We start from the raw sequence: 17,822 nt of genomic DNA, 5'->3' as shown, positions 1-17,822 counted from the left end.
AGGGTTTGTGTGGGACACTTCCCCACTGGAATGCTTGATGGTTTGACTTAGGCAATTCTACTGCTGGAGAGAGGACGGGAGGGGCAGACAGGCACTAACCCACACCAGACACGAGGGAAGTGTAACTTAAACTTCGTGAGCAGCTGCTGAGGGAGACAGCCTGCCGGCCCTGGGAAAGCCACTGCCATTAGCAAGACTAGGGTAGGGTAGAAAAAAGTAATCAAGGAATCTTGCACCATCAAGACTAACCTCAAAGCAGGCTGCAGTGGTAGTTAATGAATTCAGTCTTGGGTGCCATCAGCCCTTTCCCAAAACCTTACCGTAACAGTTTTACCACTTCTTTCCCACAATTCCCGTATTAGTAATGGAGTGTCAACCCTGAAGAGAGCAATGGTCTCGGATGAAGAAATCCGCATTAGAAGTGCCAGGAGATGAGGGGTGCATTCTGCTTGTACATTCTTCTTCCTGGAGACATTTAACTTAACAGTTCCAAGTAAGTGACAGGAACTTTCCCTTTCTGGTTCCCTCTTTCCCCTATGAGCCAGTCTGGATCCATGCCTGGCAGGCTGTACACAGTGATCATCTGGGGAGAGAAGACAGCATTAGCCCAGACCTTATTCTGCAGACAGAGCCCAGCAGTTCAGTCAGATGGGTACTGAAAGAACAATAATTCCTGAAGTTCATTTAGCAGGTGCCTGTGCCCTTTCCCGGGAGCTTTAATAGAAGATCTACAGAAATCTGCCCAGTGATGTCCCTGTTGCCTTTTCGTTCTCCAAACTGACTTAAGGTATTTTTGCATACAGGGTGGCATGATATTGCTGTGTCATCCCTGCTGAATACGAAAGTTCAGTCTAGTCAACAAAAGAGTTCGCAACTTGCCGAATTTCCTTTTTTCTCAGCATGATTAGACCAGGCCTCCAGGCAGTAGCTTATCCCATTGCTCTCAGGTAAGGCAGCTCTATTTGAGGGTCACAGTGAAGACACTAAGTATTGGGGTATTTTGTTAGCTGGGTACAGCAAGACTCCAATAGGAATAGAAGAGTTAGTGGGGTGATATTCTTAAATAGCAAACGGCCGTGAGCACAAGCTCACTGCAACTCAGCGGATACTAGTGTCAAGGAAAAGACACTATTAGCAGTTCTATAAAACAGGGTTTTTAAGGGGCAGGAAAAGTAACCAAGACCTTGCTGAGCATGCAGTGGGCTGCTAGGCAGTTACAGCAAAATTCAACGCAAAGGAAAGCTACCAACCTCATCTGCAAGAAGTGCCAGCTCAGTGCTGTCAGCTGCTTCATAATCATAGAGGACTCTGGCCTTCCGTGTCCCACTGGCAGGAGGCTTGACTTCATTTGGGTTCAGTACACTCTCTGCAACGGTATTAGGCACCCCAACAATCGTGGGCACGACTGGAATAGTAGGCACAGCAGGGAGTGTGGCAGCAGCAACAGCTGGAGGAGAGGTAGCAGCTGGGGGAGGAGATGTGGATTCTGCATTGCCTACGAATGTGCCTGAAAATCTTACACAGGAGAAAAAAAGCAGAGTTCAGTAAGGCTCTAGTATGAGGAACCAAGAAAGAGCTCGCTCTTTCAGTAGTTACACTGCAGAGATGATGCTCAAGAGTTCCAACTAATAGCTGTAACAGATCTACGCTGCCCTTTGAGTGGGGAAATGAACTCAGTTCTTAGGTGCTGAGACTATGAAAAAGGTAATATTTGTCTGCTTATTTTGATTCCAGTGTCCTGTTACAGGACTGGCACTTAACTTGCAGGGTACGGGACTGAAGTGTGGCAGCAGAGAGGGGTCTGGGCAGGTGCTATTCTTGGCTCTGCAGCTGTTTTACTGGGTGCGTTGTGCTGTGTCCCTGCCCCGCTCTCACATGGTCTGTGTTATCTGTTTAGTCTGCTAGTTCTTCAGGAACGGGACAGTCGTTGCTGTTAAACTGGATGCCAAAACTGGAGGCTCCCAGGCTTTCTGGGCTCTCTAGATAGGGACAGTAATGGAGCTCGGTGTCATTTATCTGTCGATACCCTCCTCTGCACTAAGGGAGTGCAGCTCTGGCCCTTGCTGGCCTTTGTAGTGAGTCTGCAGAGACTCCCCAGAGGTTGGCTGAGGTAGAGAGCTCTTAGAGCCGGTCCTGCGCAACATCTTACTTACATTTCTCCTTTGGAGCTGCAAGCATGGAAAAGAATGGAACAGGAGTAGTGAGTGATCACGCAGAGGCAAGAGCCCCTCCTGGGTCAGGCCACCGCACCGATGTGACAAGCTAACAGACAAAACAGCCCTGCCCACGCCCACGGGATGAGCAGCCAGCAGCACAGAATTAGTTACTGCTGCAGCTGAGCACACTCAGGCTTGCTGCTTGGCAACAGGAATTTGTCTCCCATGCGATTTAACTAATTTAGAGCAAGAATGTTCAAACTCCCATGGCCATCATGCTTTGAGACGAATGTGTAAAACACAGATGAATCCAATGGCAAAGCCTGCTCTAAATGCAATACCACTGGGGTTGGTCACCATTCTGTAAGCTCAGAAGCTCTGTCAGAGCATGGAGGGGGCTTTAAAACTTCCACCCAACATTATGACACGGGATGGGGAAGGAGGCCTGAGCTAGGGGTAGCCAGATGAGTAACCCTTAGAGAAATAAAAGCAGTCTCTTGTCTCACCTGCCCAGTTGCTTCTGTAGGTCCAGCATGTATTGGTAACACTGAGCATAGTAGTTGGTCTGAGACTCCACAAACTCGTGGAGACAGCGCAGATGATTCACCTGGAGGGAGAAGGACCTTAAGCTGGTCCGTGAGTTTGGGTGCCAGGCACAGGAACCCTCTTCCTGCAGCTGTGACCTACCCCCACGGGAAGCAGACTTGTGCAGGCCAGCATTTAAGAGAGTTACTTGATTGTCCTGAATACACTAATTTGTTAAGTTTGGGAATGTTGCATAGGCCCAAGGGTGATCTCGGAGAGGAGGCTGCCCCTGGCACTCTAGCCATGCCCATGTGGCTAGTCCACAGCTCTAATGAGAGAACCACAAGGTTTTCCTGGCTCGGAAGCATCTCGAGGACTGCAGAGCTGCGGGTGTCACAGTGGCACTGCCTGTGCATGCTTCATTATGTTTTTAGTTTGAGCATTCCAGCATCCAAATTTATGACCTCTTCTACCTCTGCTCCCAGTGCAGGGCTCCACCATCCTCTTGGCATTCTTCTCGAAAGGAGCCAAGAGTCTCTGTAGTCCCTGTCACCCCCCGTCACCTAAGGAGACTCACGTGTGTGCTGCTGATCCCCTCCAGCAGGAGACGTGTCACCTCTGCCTGTCGATCAAACTCGGTCTGTGTGAGCCTCAGCTCGTGTTCTGCCTGAAAAACAGGACAGGGTGTTCAAGACAGCACAAGGCAAGGACCACCATTCCGCCTCTTCCAGGGAGAGGCAACACCCACCTCCACCAACGCCCCCCCCCTTTTGGCACTGAGCCAAGTGTGCTGTTGGCCCAGTAGGATCCATCTGTGACACTGAACATCGGCACAAGACACCCTGGGTGAGGATCCCAGAGGCCTCTGGCTGTATTTCAACTTGATTCCTGCTTGATCCTGCACTGGATGACTGCAGGTCATGGAACAGCAGCTCAAGACTGATGCATCAAGCTAGGAAGCTCCTACTCCCACAAGACTAGAACATGAAGATGGAGAGGCTTTGTCGATCCTGAGGTGTGTGGAAAGCCAGTCCCATGCCAGCATCTGTCCTTTTAACCCCCTCTCTCTAAGCCCATAGGCACAGGAACGTGACAACCTCCCTATGTTTCTCTCCAAGCGCAACTTTTGCCCGAATCCGTTTTGTCACCACAGAACAAAGGCTGAGGCCAGGGAGCATTTACCAAATTGTAGTTACTAACCACATCTCTCCACAATGGAGATGAACATCCCAATCCAACTTCTACCCAAGGCTCTCCTTTGAAGCTAGTTACTTATTTTGAGCTCGGGGGAATTAAACAATGGTTAATAGAAGGCAGCTATGCAGCAGACATTGGGAATTCAAAGACAGACTAATACTGGAGACCCTCTTTACCGAACAGACAGAACATTTCTCCGCCACCAACAAACAGCACATTTACACTCCGGCAGTTTTGCAGTACCAGAATACCCAGGTGGATCCTTGCAAAGAGAAGAGCTCCAGAAGTGTTAGAGCAATCAGGTGCTCTGGTGCCTGCTCTCCCCTCCCCGCTGCCAGAGGGAAAGGGGAGACAAACAGGCACTTTTGTTCTCTCTAGCATGCATTACTCCTTAACACCAAGCAGAACATGCCAGTTCGCTCTTAGGATGGCAGAGAAGAGTGATATCCACTCAGCTACAGCTTGCTGGAAGGAGAGGAGTACGGGTTCTGTGTCCTCTTCCCCTTCTCCAGGGGGGTGCAGCAATCGGAGGGCTGCCTGCCTCGGTGCAGTGGTTCTGTGACAGAGCTCCTTTTGCTGCTTTGGAAATGCCCTGATCAATCTGGCACAGGACTTGTTTGGTCTTGACCCCGGAGAGCTAATCCAGACAGGCTGACAGTCTCAGAGCAGAGGCCGCATCGCTGGTGTTTCTGAGCAGGTCACCCCAGAGGACACCCAGCCTTCCCAGCTGGAGGAGATGCTGCAGGCCATTACACCTCTCATCTGGTAATAGCATTACCAGTGCTGTTGTACAGCTAGGCTAGAACAAAGAAATGCTTTGACTGTCTTTTAATCAAATTTGTCTATTTTAAGCTACAACTGATCTATTTTCTTGCATCCTCTGTATGAAAGGGATTATTTAAAGGACAAGGAGGAATGTAACAGGAAATACCAGTATTTCAGTATACCTCACTAAGCACCAAGAGATTCTTGCTCCAGTGAGCTGAGCGGAGACTTCAGTGGCAGCAGAACTATTTGAAACTTGTGACAGGCAGACCCAGCTCCATTTGGCACCGCCTGGGATTTGACCCATTGCCTCTCCCTGCTAGCTCTGAGCAGTTGCAGGATGTAGTTTCCCATAAAGCCAGCACCAGACTGTGACCTGGGACGTCCCTTCCAGTCTTGTGCTTCTCCAAGACATGAAGAACTTTGACGTTTACTGACATACTTCGGTCTATCCAACCAGGATAGACCAAAGATAGAACATAGAGGAACAGAGCCTTGCATGCTTATAGCTGACTGCAATCATCTGATTTGTTTGAGGGACTGAAGGATTTAAAGTACAGGATGAGCTCGTTCAAAACCAGCCAATCTGCTCTGATGATGCATTTAGAGTACGGCAGTAATAGGTTGCTCTCATGCACAGCATGCAGGAACGTGCCATTCTACCACCTTGCACTTCGGGCTTCAGGCTAATATCTGCTGGGGGTGTTTGAGGTATGAAAGGCAATGGCATCCCAGAAGGTGTCTCTGGAAGCTCCACACCATGCTGGAGCTCCGCACAGAGCTCACCCTGGTCTCTAGTCCACTAGCAACCCTCCATCCATCTTCATGGACGAGTCACACTCCCCTTGCAGAGCCCAGAAAAAAAACAAGATCTGGGACTTTGCCTCCATGGATCCACTCGGAAGGGTAAGTGCAGCTCACCCAGCCAGTGTCAACTCCACGACAGGCTCCAAACCTCCCACCCTGCCCTCCTGACAGAGCTGTTCCCCCCAGCAGCTGGGGCTGTTCATGGGGAAACCTTCTGTCCTTGCTTCAGCTCTTCAGAACAAGCAGGCAAGGGGCTACTAGAGGCTAACGCATGGCACATGCAAAATTGGAGCAGGCAGGGCCTTTGCCGCAGGAGCAGAGCTGAATCACTTCACAGCGCATCACCTCTGCTCCTGCGACACCGGTGCAGGGCTCTCAGAGTTGTCTTTTATCACATACGCACGAATGCACGCCTGGTTTGCCTAGGAAGTCTCTCACACCAGGTACAGCCAACTGGCCCTCGGGACAGGCTCTTCCCAAGCCACTGTCAGAGTCGCACTGAACCATACAGCTGCAGGTCAGGACTGCGGCTGACAACAGCAACATCCCACGGATCCTCCCCCGCGTGTGTGCAAGCACACGAGCAGGAGGGAGTCCACAGCACCCCCCACCCCCTGAACACCACCAGCACGCCCAGAAGGTTTGAGCACAATTTCAGCCGGGTACTTACTTTTTCCACCTCGTCGCTCCAAAGCTGTAGGGGCCACAGAGCAACAGGAAAGGAGGTCAGTGTTGGAGACGTCGAGAAGCACTCGGCATTAACACCAATTGGCAAGGACGCTCCGGGGACACAGCAGGCCAACTCCGGGGACAAGCTAGCCCTTCACCCAGCAGCAGCTGCCAGAGCGATGCCCCTTCCCCTCGTTCCTGCACCCTCCAGCTCAGTTTCACAATGGGAGAGCAAGTTCACGCCGCCAGAGCCAGCAGCACTCCAGCTCTGCTCCCTGCCAGGGCTGTTACAGCAAGTGCATTCAACAGGCTCCAGGAAGAAAAGGATTAAGCAGCAGAGTCCTCTGAACAGCAAGGGTTACTTTACTGAAGCCTGCAGAGGTTGGTGTTGAAGGACAGCCCTTCTTTTAGGATTGTGGAGAGCCCACAAATAGGGCCTGGGAACGGCCGTGAGCTTAAGCCAGAAGAGGCCAGTGTTCCTCGCTCACTGGTCTAGAGAGCTCAGGTTAATGGGGTCACAATCCAGCCGGTCTGCGCTATCGACGGGCATGTTTAGTGACGGGAAGGAGGAAGCAATGTCTGGCTGCTGCCTTTGAGCCAGGCAAAACATCACGCTACTTACTCCTTCCTACTCTCCTCACCCACAGGGGCACGTTCGGGGCAGCACGACGCTGCCAGCTGCTTGCTGGGATCTGGCTCCAGGACATGAAACAATTGACAACAGAAGTCACGCACAGCGATGGGAAAGGGGGAGAAGAGGTAGAAAAACACATTGATCCTTCCCAGAGCTCCTCGGCTTGGCTTTTTCTCAGCAGAAAACCACTCCCTCAGCCCTGGCAACACAAAGAGAAATCACCCTGGATCAACTGGGAGCAGACCAGCCTGCCAGCAACACCCCACATCAGTGGGGCCAGGCGAGATGGCCTCTGAGGACCTCAGCTTCACCCTCTGCTGTCACCTTTGCAGATCAGGAAGTTCACCATAGCATGGCTGAACTTGCGCTGCAGGCACCCGAGAGCCCTGCGCTGGATGCTGTGGTGTCAGAGGGAGAACACGCTCTGCTTAGACCCAGGGTCTCCCAACTGAGCTGTGTTGAGGTTTGCTCACCAGCAACTGCCCTCAGGTGGGCCGCGGCAGCCCCAGGTGCAGAGACAACTTCACCAGCCAATACAAGGAGCACCTGCAGGAGCTGCATGTGCTGGTGAGGGGCTGAAGCAGGGAGCTGTTATGCCAGGCTCCTTGGCTTGCTGCCTGCTCCTCTTCTGGCTTCTGTCCCCTGGCCTGCAGCTCAGCTCCTGTTCCGCGGTACGTAGCCTGACGCCTCTTCTTACCTGAGTGGAGTTATTGCAGCTGGCCCCCTTACAATCGCGGGCTGTCCCTGTGCAGTGCTCAGCACGCTGAGGCTGGGTGTTTTCTCTGACCTTTACGAGGATGTTTTGTTACTGCAAATCAGGAACTGGTTTATTCGAAAAGGCCTGGGCAATTTCAGCCGTGCATGGGGACACGAGCCTCTTCCCCTTCTCAGTCTAAGAGCTCCTACTCTGGAAGGCAGATGGTGGGAAGATCCTTGCAGGCAGCTGAGAAGCAGGTCGTAGCCCGAACTGCTGCTCTGGCGCGAGGCCTCTGCAGCACACCCTCCTGGTTTTGGAGCAAGGTTTACTACAGGGGCAATGGAAGCTTTCACTCTGGCCACAGGTCTTCCTGCTTAGATGCTGTAGACAGTACTTAAGCCGTTTCAGGCCCATTTAATCATTGCAGTACCCACTGAATTCACAGCCAGATTTGTTTCTCTTCTGTGGCCTTGCCGTGCAATCTCCAGCTCTGGTCCTATGGTGCTCCGGGGCAGCCCAGCTTTGCCCAGATCTATCCCTGGGCTAAGGCACTACGCGGCTCTAGTCAGAAGCGTTTCAGACAGCTCGGGGGACAGAAAAGGCCGTGATCTGCACCTGTCTTCCTCCACCCCAGCTCAAGCCAGAGGAACCCTCTTTAAGGTACTCAATATGTTTTTCTTGGAATCATTCCTAGGAGTACAGCGCAAGGCAAGTGGCAGGGTCTGAGAGAAAGGGATATTTAGGCTTACACAGCCCACGTACACCTTCTTACACAAAAACAAAAGGTCAGTGTGGGAGAGAGGAGAAATGGCTCCTCAGCCTCCAACTCATACAAAACACGGGAGGTGCTTATCTCCAGGTGGATCTAATTCCATTTAAGCCCTCCTGTTATGGCAGGGGGGCAAAAAAATAAAAGCACCATGTTATCCACCTCTCCAAAAAACATCATCATAAATTTAGAATCCAAATCGGAGCCCTGCTGAGGGCATATGGTCCAGGAGAGAGCTGACCTGTTTGCTCACCTGTAAGACAAAGTTGTTACCTGGGCATAAGCAATCTCTCGAGAAGGGAGCAGAGCTCAACAGCAAGGTGAGCAGCAACCACTGCTCTATACTGTCAGTACACACTAAGACTAAAGTAGCACAAGGACTCTGGCCTGGAAGAAAAGCAGAGCAACAGTATGAAGAGCTCCTACCTACCTTGCTGCAGTGCCTGACCCCTTGGGATGAATGCTGGGATTAGAGAGCTTGTGGCAAAGCAGTCCTGCCTGCACGGAGCTGCGGAGCAGTCTGGGCTCAGCCCACGTTTTGCTACTTGGAGATGCCAATTGTTATTCAAGTCACCCCTGCTAGTGCAGCTGGACTTCAGGTGGTACTTCAACCACCAATTGCAACCTCTGAAATAGAGAGTTTTGGAAGCCACCAGGACCACTGCTGGCTGGGCCAGCAGGTTTCCTAGAGGTGCTCCTGATAGCAGGCCCTGCTGTGCAACCACCAAACATGAAGAAGTGATCAAGGTCAGTGCTGGCTGCTTAGCTAGAGCAAGTCAGTCTCCCAGAGCCCTGCTCTAACTGTCCCATATCATCATCGCTGCTGTCAGAGCTTCTCTAGCAGAGCTCTGAAGAGCAACGACTGAACTAGGCAGAGGTGTGCCAGGGTAGACACCTGTGGGCTAAAAACCCCCCAAAATCTATTTCTCCTGTCATGTTACTGTGCTTGGCATCTGCCCCCTAGAACAGCTTTGCAATACAGCAAAAGCAGTCCAGCTTGCAGTTTGGTGATGACGAGACATGTTCAACTGAGCATCTGGGCACTCTGCAAGATGCTAATGCACGTTATGCAAATGCTTGCCTTCAGGCCTGCTTTAGAAAGCCTCAGGGAATAATCAGGATACCCTGGTCTAACCAGAGCTATTCAGAGGCAGGGAAAGCCCAGATTCTCTCCTCTGATTCTCCTAGAGCTCAGTTTTAGTCCGTTATTGCGCTGTCCTTGGAACAGACCTTTCCAAGGGAGAAGCCAGCGCCACAGGCTTGCTGCTAGTTGCTGCACTAGGAGAGATGGAAACTGAGCAATTGCTGCAGCATCACCAGTATCAGCTTCTTCCTAAGGAGTCTCATCACCAGGCCTACGGAAATAGTTTTCTAGCTGTTGTGCAAAGCCATTTCTGATCCCAGCATCACTCTTCAAGAAGTTCAGGACAGATCCCCCTGGGAACTAACACTGATGCTATCTAACCCATCCCTCTTTCTCCAAATGGGATGGGTTTCCCATTAATCCGATTTGTTTCCATGATGTTTTTTGTTTGCTAGAAGGCTGGGCTGTCCTTTTTCATATCTGCAGATCCCACTCCCCAGCCCTTCCACTCCCAGATTAGTCTATTAACAGGCATCAGTGTTATTCTGAATGCTATTTAGGAAGCAAGATGATCAGTTTTCAACATTTTAACGAGAAATGTGACATTGTGCAATGGGGAGCCATGAACACAGCACGGAAAGTCAATTGCCTGACCACAGCCACTCAGCGCAACACAGCAGAGATGCAACGGGCTATTCACCCACCCCCAGCATATCTGACAGCATAACAGCCGCCAACAGACAGGCCCCAAGATGAAAGGAAAAAAAAATGACCTCTATTGGCAGAATAGACAAGCCTGCACTGTCAGCCTACTGCGTTACTGACACGATGGGTGGCAGAGATATTCCTCCACTTTTGCTTCTCTTGACCAGCTACAATGCCTCTGAGCACTGACACCACAGTACTGATCAGGCAGTCACGCATGTGACATTGCCAGCGTACAGCTGGAACCATCCAGAAAGGCTTTGAGGTTTTTTCCTTTCAATTGCTCCACTAGCAATAAAAAACAGTCCGAAGATTCCCCACTAGAAATGTGGAAAAGGATTGGCAGAGAAACTGGAAAGCAAACCAAGCAGCAAAAGTGCCAGACCCTGACCGTGCACCCCCACAGGGGTGATCTGCATCCTGAAGGTTGAGTCAGAGGAACCCTGGGCAGCCCATGTCACATTAAAATGTTGAAAACAGCAGAGCACTAGGTCCGAGTTTAAGTTGGGTGAAGAGAGGGGCAGGAAGAGGTTGGAGAGGCAACATCTAGGAGGAAGCAATCTTACCGCTGATGCGCTGGCGGAGAGAACGTAATTACGAGGTCTAGTCTCCTGAAAGTCAGGCACAGCCTAGTGGGGGGAATAGAGTTTCATGTACAAGTCACGCAGAAGAGTCGATAGGAGTCAGTTGGGCGATGGACGGAAGAAGGGACTAGTCTTTTTTTTCCTTGTCAGTGCTGGGAGCTTAGTTCAAATTCTTATGGGATGGCGGGAGGAAGGTCTCCCAACAGTCTGGTGCGTGGAAGCTCTCCCCAGGTGGAAGCCAGGCTTGTGCAAGAGGAGGTGGACTGGCTCATGCAGTCACACCCAGTACTTGAACAGCAGATATTTCTACTGTTAGAAACTCTGCCTGTACTTACAGCTATCCGCTCATACAGCGGCCAGTTGGAGTGGAGATGAGACAGCACAATCTCAAATGCATTTCCCATTCCCTTGCAGCCAGCAGGTTGCTCATGTCATGTTGGCTCAGTCCAGTGTGCAGGACATTCTTTCCCCTTGCTTTCCACCTACAGTCCTATAAGTGTCCCTGTACAGGGCCTTGTCCTTAAAGTGGGCATGTTTACTAGCGTCAGAGCATCCTTTCCACAGTGCCTTTTAAAGAAACACATCTACTTGTTCTTACTCTCACCGAGCCTCTGGGCATGTTTTCTCCTAACAGACTCATATCTGTGCTGTTCAGTGAGGGGCATGGCTTAGCCAAAGCAGATCTAGTCCAAAGCCTTGCCGTTGCCAGAGGTAGTGTATGAGTTTTCACCCCAGATGTCAGAAAACCTCCAAGCCACCTTCTCCATAGCCCTGGGGCCAGAAGGCTTAAGCACTCTGGAGGTTTTCCTCACTGGGAATACAAGGGATCCAGACCACCCCAACACAGGCGTGGGCTCACTAATCATCACATAACATGGTCTCTCTATTCAGCTAAGCTAAGACTAGGCCTCCTCCTAGGATGGCCTGTGGCATTACCCAAAGAGATAAGTCAAGGAGCCAGCTTACATCAGGACCATCACACTGGTGCGATGGATCAGGGTATCCTCCTGGTCAGCCTTTACTGCGCAGCGGGTCGGTGTGCAAGGCTGGCACACGATCCAGCTGTAACCCAGCTACGTTGTTAATCCTCTCAGGCCCCACATTTCCTCTCCCAGGTTAATCTCTTTGCAGCTCACCCAGATCTGCTTATACACTGACGCGATTTGCTGGGCCCTGAGCAGGCTGCTGGAATGAGTGACCAGTGTGTGGAAGAGCAGTCAGGCAGTCCCAACAAGAAGAGATTTTTTTTTTTTAAACCATCTAGGAGTTTTGGGGATGGCTGGAGGAAGGAATAAGGAGGAGCGATTCCTATTACAAGTCAAACCTGAATACAGGGAGAAAAATGCACCAGTGAGATTTGAGGCCAGCACAGCAACTAGGCTTGACTCTTCCCTGTGGGGAGAAGAGATGTTTCACAGAAATAGCTTCGTATGGTGGTGGTTTTTGTTTTTTTTTTTTTTTTTCCCCCACAAAAGATCAAGAGCAACTGAAGAAACCTCTCCTCCCACTCCCTGTTCTCCAGGGAGTCCCAAAACTAGTCATAGCACATGGGATGAAGGAGGCAAGCTGCTCTTGCACTCCTATGCATGGACAAGTTGTATTTGCAAGCAGTGGTCAAAAGGGACCCACCTCCCTCCCTCTTCTGCTCTTGTAATGGGGAAAACGGGCAGAGCCCTGGAGCCTGGAGGACAAAACAGCACCACAACCAGATCAACCTGCCTGTCATTGTCTCTGGGCTGCCTGCCTTCCAGGAGGGGGACTTGTCACCCAACCGACCTCCTCCTGCATGCAGGCAGAGCAGCCTCAGTGGGTCTTTACTGGAGGCCATGCCTCTCTTGAGCACTGCTTGCAAGCAGCGTTGATGGAACCGAGCGCATGCTCCAGAGGGGCTGCAGGCAGCCGACAGATGCTCCCATCTTTCTGGAGCACCTTCCCCAGGCAGCCACAGCCCTGACCACGCTCAGTACATGCTCCGGGGCCAGTCCCAATGGGGCAAGGGAGATAGATAGGAATTTTCATTTAAAATGGGAAAGAGACAATGAGAGGTGTTATAAAGAAAAAAAAAAAAAAATCACAGCACTTAGCACAGTCAATACTCACATCTCCCTCACACTGAGCAAATTACAAAGAAACAAAACAAAAAGGTTAGTAAACAAAACAGCATCAACAGGAAGGACAACGCACAAAGTCCGAGGGAAATGCACAAGCCCAGACACTCGAACAGCAGCTCACAGGTCTGGGCAGCAGCGCACTTGGAGGGTCAGTCACGAGACAGAAGCTGTGGGAACACAAGTTTGCACTACAGAGGGGCAGAGCGGCAAGAAAGTGGTGAGCTGGGAGGGGTGCGATACTTTAGGCCAGCTTGGATGGAGAGGTGTGACACAGGACTCCAGGCATGTTACAGGGAACGCTGTGGTCTAATGGTGAGTTAATGTGCCTAGAGCAGAGGCAGCCGTTCTCCCCGCCCTGTGCTGGGAGCTTCCAGCTGTGTCCTGTCCTCTAGTACTCAGTGAGGCACCCAGAGCCCTGAGGCCAGGGACCCCACCTTTAAGCTAAGCTGGGTAAGAGATGAGTGCCCACACAGCAGCTGAGGTTGCTCTTCTCTTGTGTGGTATCTGTTTCAAAGAAGCAGAGTGGCTGAAACACGGCTCGGGGCGAACACCCTGGAAAGCCCGGACTGGCTCTGCATCCTGCCTGGGGCACCCCAGCCCTGCAGCTCCAGTGGGAAACCAAGTCTTTCTTTTCCAGCTACAGGGAAGTCCCTCACCCAAGAGTGTGTGTGCAGGTGAGAGGCCTTGGGATCACTTCATTAGGAAGCAAAGTAAAGAGGGTGGAAAGGGAGGAATTCCTGCTCTGAGCTTAAGATAAAGCAATGGCTACCACTTCCCACTGAGACTGGGAGCACCATCCCCTTCAGAAGGGGAATTGGGGATCCCTGAAGTTACCTTCAGTGGATCTGGGTGACCTGGCTGATGAGAGGAGGCTTTTTTAAAAGGGCAGCTATCACTTGTTCACCCAAAGCTTTGTTCAGGGCTTTCCCACATAGGCCTGAGCACTCTGTTAGACCTGCTGATGGAGGCCACTGAGCTTAGCACAGCTTCCCCAGATGGCAAGTATGCAGTCAGAGCTGGAGAAAAGGGAAAACACCTGGGAACTGGCCACCAAGGGAGCTGCAAGGCCAGAGGCTCAGCTGAGCAGATGGCTAGAAAATGGGCTCATGGCAGGGCTCCTAGGCTGGTATCCCAGCGCATCCCAGAGACTGATTGACAAGGATTTCTGCCTATTCTGATTGCACACATTTGCTAGTTGAGCTCCTGGCCCCAGGCTAGAAGCAGAACTTGGCAAGTCATTGTGCCAACAGCCAGAGCGCTACAGGATGGCAACCTGCTTCCACAAGGCCCCCCAGGGAACCCATCAGTGCCCACCTACATCTTCTCTGCCTCCTGCTATACCGCCTCTGCCCAGGGAGAGCCCAGCTCCAGGAGATGCCTCAGGCCCAGGGAGCACCCTGAGCTGACAGGTCTTGTCAGTCTCAGACAAGCACTTTGAAGCGCTTGTCCCCATCGCTCACGCCTGTGGACAGTGACACTGGCTGACTTACCAATCCTTCTGCACTGCTCTGACCTGGGACCTTTGCTAGATTACTTGCCATGAATTCCCCAAAGCCAGAGGGCAAGACTAGCCTGTAACTAGACAGCACCATAAATTAAGTGAATAGAGAGGCTGAAGGAAGGACCTCTTGGTAGATACTTGACACTGGCCAGCCCTTACAGGCTCCCCTGGCACTCCTGCCTGGGGAAGATGGAGTTGGCAGAATCTTAACTAGACTGAAAGCCTGGGACTGCTGCAGAACCCCAGCACGCTTTCCCCTTGCGCACCTCCCAGCTCAGCTCCCTCTTGGCTTGCTTTGAGATCCCCAGGGAAACTTCGCAAGTCCTCAGAAGATGCAGCTTTTTAGTTACTAGCACAAATCCTCCAGTAACCACTAGCAGTCAGGAGACAGGAGCCTGGGTCAAGTAGAACTTTCCAGACTCTGGAAGCTCAGAACTATTTGTTTCAACAACTCCCCCATGGGAGGGGATCTGAGGAACAGGCGTATGGATCCTGCTCCCAGTTCCCTTGCATACCAGAGGAGGAATCCCCCCACCCATGCCTGCCAGAACCAGGACATAGTAGGGCAGCCTAATTTTTGTCCAGAAAGCAGGTGGCATTGCTCATGTGAGGCAAGCCCTGGGGCCAGAAGGACAGAGAGGGGAATGAGGGAAAAAGTTACCGCTGCTTTTGCCTCAGCAGCTTTGGCTTTCTTCAACCTGGCTTTGCAGGCATCCAGATCCAGGCGGCGGTTCTGCAGGATCCTCCGCTCTTTCTGGAAGGGACAGAAAGTGGGATAAGAGCAGACTGTTTAGGAGCTGTTGGGGAGGGAAAGGGACAAGGTATCATCTAGGAATCAAATCTATTTCCTTACCAAAAAGTGCTAGGGAGAAAGAAGAGTTGCTACGTTCATCTCACTAGCAAGTTGTGGGCCTGGCTGCCGGGGATACAGGCTAACGTGGAAACAGGGCAGCCTATGGCTGGGTGGTGCCCGCAAAGCTGCAGGAGGCAGGAGAGGAGTTACCTTCCTCATGCACATCAAGTGGCAATCCTTCCCTGCCGCAGAGGGAGCCCTGGACAGGTCTAGGATTGGTATTCCCCTGTCCTTGCATTCTTTGAGGGGAGAGGTATGGAGTCCTCCTTTCTCCCAGGGAAGGAAAATGAGTTCTTCCAGCACTGTCTCCCTCTCCCCCCACCCTCCTTGTCTCCGGTGACACGACAAGCTTCCCCTTCCCTGCTACCATACTTACAGATATGGTTCGCCAATCCCCTTCCAGGAAGTTGCGCAGTGGGGTCAGGAAGTTGATGGAGGCAGAGTGGATGAAGTCCCGTTCTGCTGCACCTAAGCGCCTTTGAGTCTCTCCAACTTTTATCAAGGTCTTCCCTGCAATAACAGGAGCCTTCAACTCCAGGAGAAACCAATTCACATTGTGTAGGCTTCAGCCAACTCACCCAGAGCCACCAGTCTCCAGTGCTGGGAGTGTACCCCGCCTGGGCAAGGTGACCATGCCCATACCACACCAGCTTCAGTCCTAACTACAATCTGCTTTTAGCCTGAGGCCTCTTCTCAGCTGCTCCCAGTGCAGCTTTGATCTTATCTATCTGCTGAGGCACTTATTCCACTGATGTCCTTTTACTGCTACACCTGCTTGCGCAGAATGATCTTTGTTTGTCTCATAAAACAGAGGCACAGGAACAGAGCAGCAAATTAAAAAGCACCAGAGCAGGAAAAAAAATGATTAGGCAGTGCTGGCTATAGATGCAGTTACAGCTGTTCTGCCTGTAACAGGACTCGCTATTGAACAACTATTGATTTGGAGAGCAGTAACAAAGCTCATGGCGGAGGCAAGGACAACTGGAAGTTACGGCTGTGCTTCTGTGCAGGTCTGCTGCTTAAAGAAGCCCAAAATTCCCCCAGGAAGTGACAACTGTTAGGATTTAAGAGCAGAAGGATTCTCTGTGTGGTCAGGAAGGGGCCTGTTGAGGCTTGTAGCCAAGCACCAACCTTCCCGAGTCTGTTTTCCTGCTCTCTTTCTGCTGGAGAAAGATTTCCACCCTCCATTTGCAGGACACAGTTAAAGGATGGCTCTCCTGTTCAGAGTCTAGAGAAACTCTGTGCAACTAGATACCACCTTAGACTGAAAATATGCTCAAACTGGACAAAGCTAAAGCCATTCACTGCAACTCCCTCTTCAGGCTAGTTTAGAAAGCCACAGAAATAGCACAGAATAGTTTCTGTGTCCTATAACCAGTTCCACTAGCTACCCTGGATCCACGTGTCTTTATTTCTTCTCTAGGTCTAGCAGACTCGAGGGCTGTATTAGGAATGAGGAGACCCTTGCCCCTTTTCCCCCACAGCATGGAGCATGCTTTGCTGTGCAGTAAGATTTGACTCCCTACTGCAGATGGGCTGTTTGCTTCTGTGCTAGAGAAGACCCTTCTCTGGCATCAGCTTTGACACACTAATAGTCAGGTTGCCATGGGGGGGATCCACCCCTGCCCCCTTCAAGACGCATGCTGCAGAAGTCTTAACCCAAAACAGTAGTGCGGATACTCTCTTAGGAAGGGAAGGATTCCCAGGGCTTTTTAATTAGCCAGGCTGACTTACCATAAGGTGTCCCTGGCCCAAAGTCATTAGCTGCTTCTGTCATGTACTGTGCCAGCAGCTCCCCGTTGGTGACCCGGGAAGGCACCTTCCGGTCAAGCTTCTCATAGAGGAATTCTTCTACTCTGGCACCTGGAATGAGGATGCCACCAGCGGTTACAGGATGGAGGATGAAGGAGGGGCTGCTGGAACTGGCATTCATGGTGGCCCACCCCATACAGTCCTCAATCATGCACTGGACTGCAAACGCCAGCACCAGCAGAAGGCGTGCCCTCCCTTCCAACCATCTCCCAGTCCCGAGGAGCACACCCAGTCATCTCTCAGCTACATAGGGAAGGAAGGACTGGCCCTGCAAAGACACATTTCTTCCAACCCCCACAAACTCAGTGGAACAGGGCTCTCTGCCAGAGGGCATGTCTTTTAACACTGTTTGAGCTGCAAAGTCATATTTGTCCTTCAAGCATTAGAAGAAGCTGGGCTTACTAGGATTTGGCTGTAGCAGAACCTCAGTCTGACGCAAGATCTTTTCTGTCCAGTTCTTTGTGCAGTCTGCCCTGGCCAGAAGGTTTTCAAAGTGGGCATCTAGTTCAGTCTTCTCAGCCTGGCCCAGCTTTTCTTCAGTAAACTGCAGGCAGGAGATAGTCATTAGAAGGTCTGTTCTACTAAAGCAAAATTACAGTGTGCTACAGGGCTATTAAGAGACACTGAGGCTTCTTCTGTCTCATGCATTTATCTTGGAGTACAGTTAAAAAGCCTTCAAGGTGTCATTCTTTGTTCCCAGGCATGTTTCAGGGGAAGAGGGCAATTTTTTGCCCAAGAGTGGAACAAGCATTGAGCTAAAAATAGAGTCCAGGTTTGAGAGGTGTTCCAGAATAAGTACCTTTTAATAACGTCTGGTACAAAAATGCTCTAGTTGTGAAAAATCTATTTAAGTGTGCACATGGCTTGCAGTACTTCATGCAGGAGAGCAACAGACATCCTTCAGGTGAGGCAAGGTGCCAACTCCCTTCACCTCCTCCTAACCAACTCTATGT

At 51.3% G+C, this 17,822-nt stretch overlaps 1 protein-coding gene across 1 annotated transcript; it reads right to left on the bottom strand.

The window, feature by feature from the left end:
• SH3GLB2 (SH3-domain GRB2-like endophilin B2) lies at positions 1-17,434 on the bottom strand. The gene is made up of 8 exons (XM_009584901.1): positions 17,272-17,434; positions 16,792-16,920; positions 15,434-15,567; positions 14,866-14,958; positions 3,259-3,348; positions 2,663-2,763; positions 1,251-1,515; positions 1-583 (listed from the first exon to the last, which is right to left on the bottom strand). The coding sequence occupies exons 1-8, from the start codon at positions 17,432-17,434 to the stop codon at positions 476-478; spliced, it is 1,083 nt and encodes a 360-aa protein (XP_009583196.1). The 3' UTR covers positions 1-475.
• Positions 17,435-17,822: the final 388 nt, after the last annotated feature.

Source organism: Fulmarus glacialis, unplaced genomic scaffold (assembly GCF_000690835.1).
Source record: "Fulmarus glacialis isolate BGI_N327 unplaced genomic scaffold, ASM69083v1 scaffold5109, whole genome shotgun sequence".
In the NCBI taxonomy this organism is placed as follows: domain Eukaryota; kingdom Metazoa; phylum Chordata; class Aves; order Procellariiformes; family Procellariidae; genus Fulmarus; species Fulmarus glacialis.
Note: the sequence above shows the minus strand (reverse complement) of the source record. Positions and strands in the feature narration are given on the sequence as shown.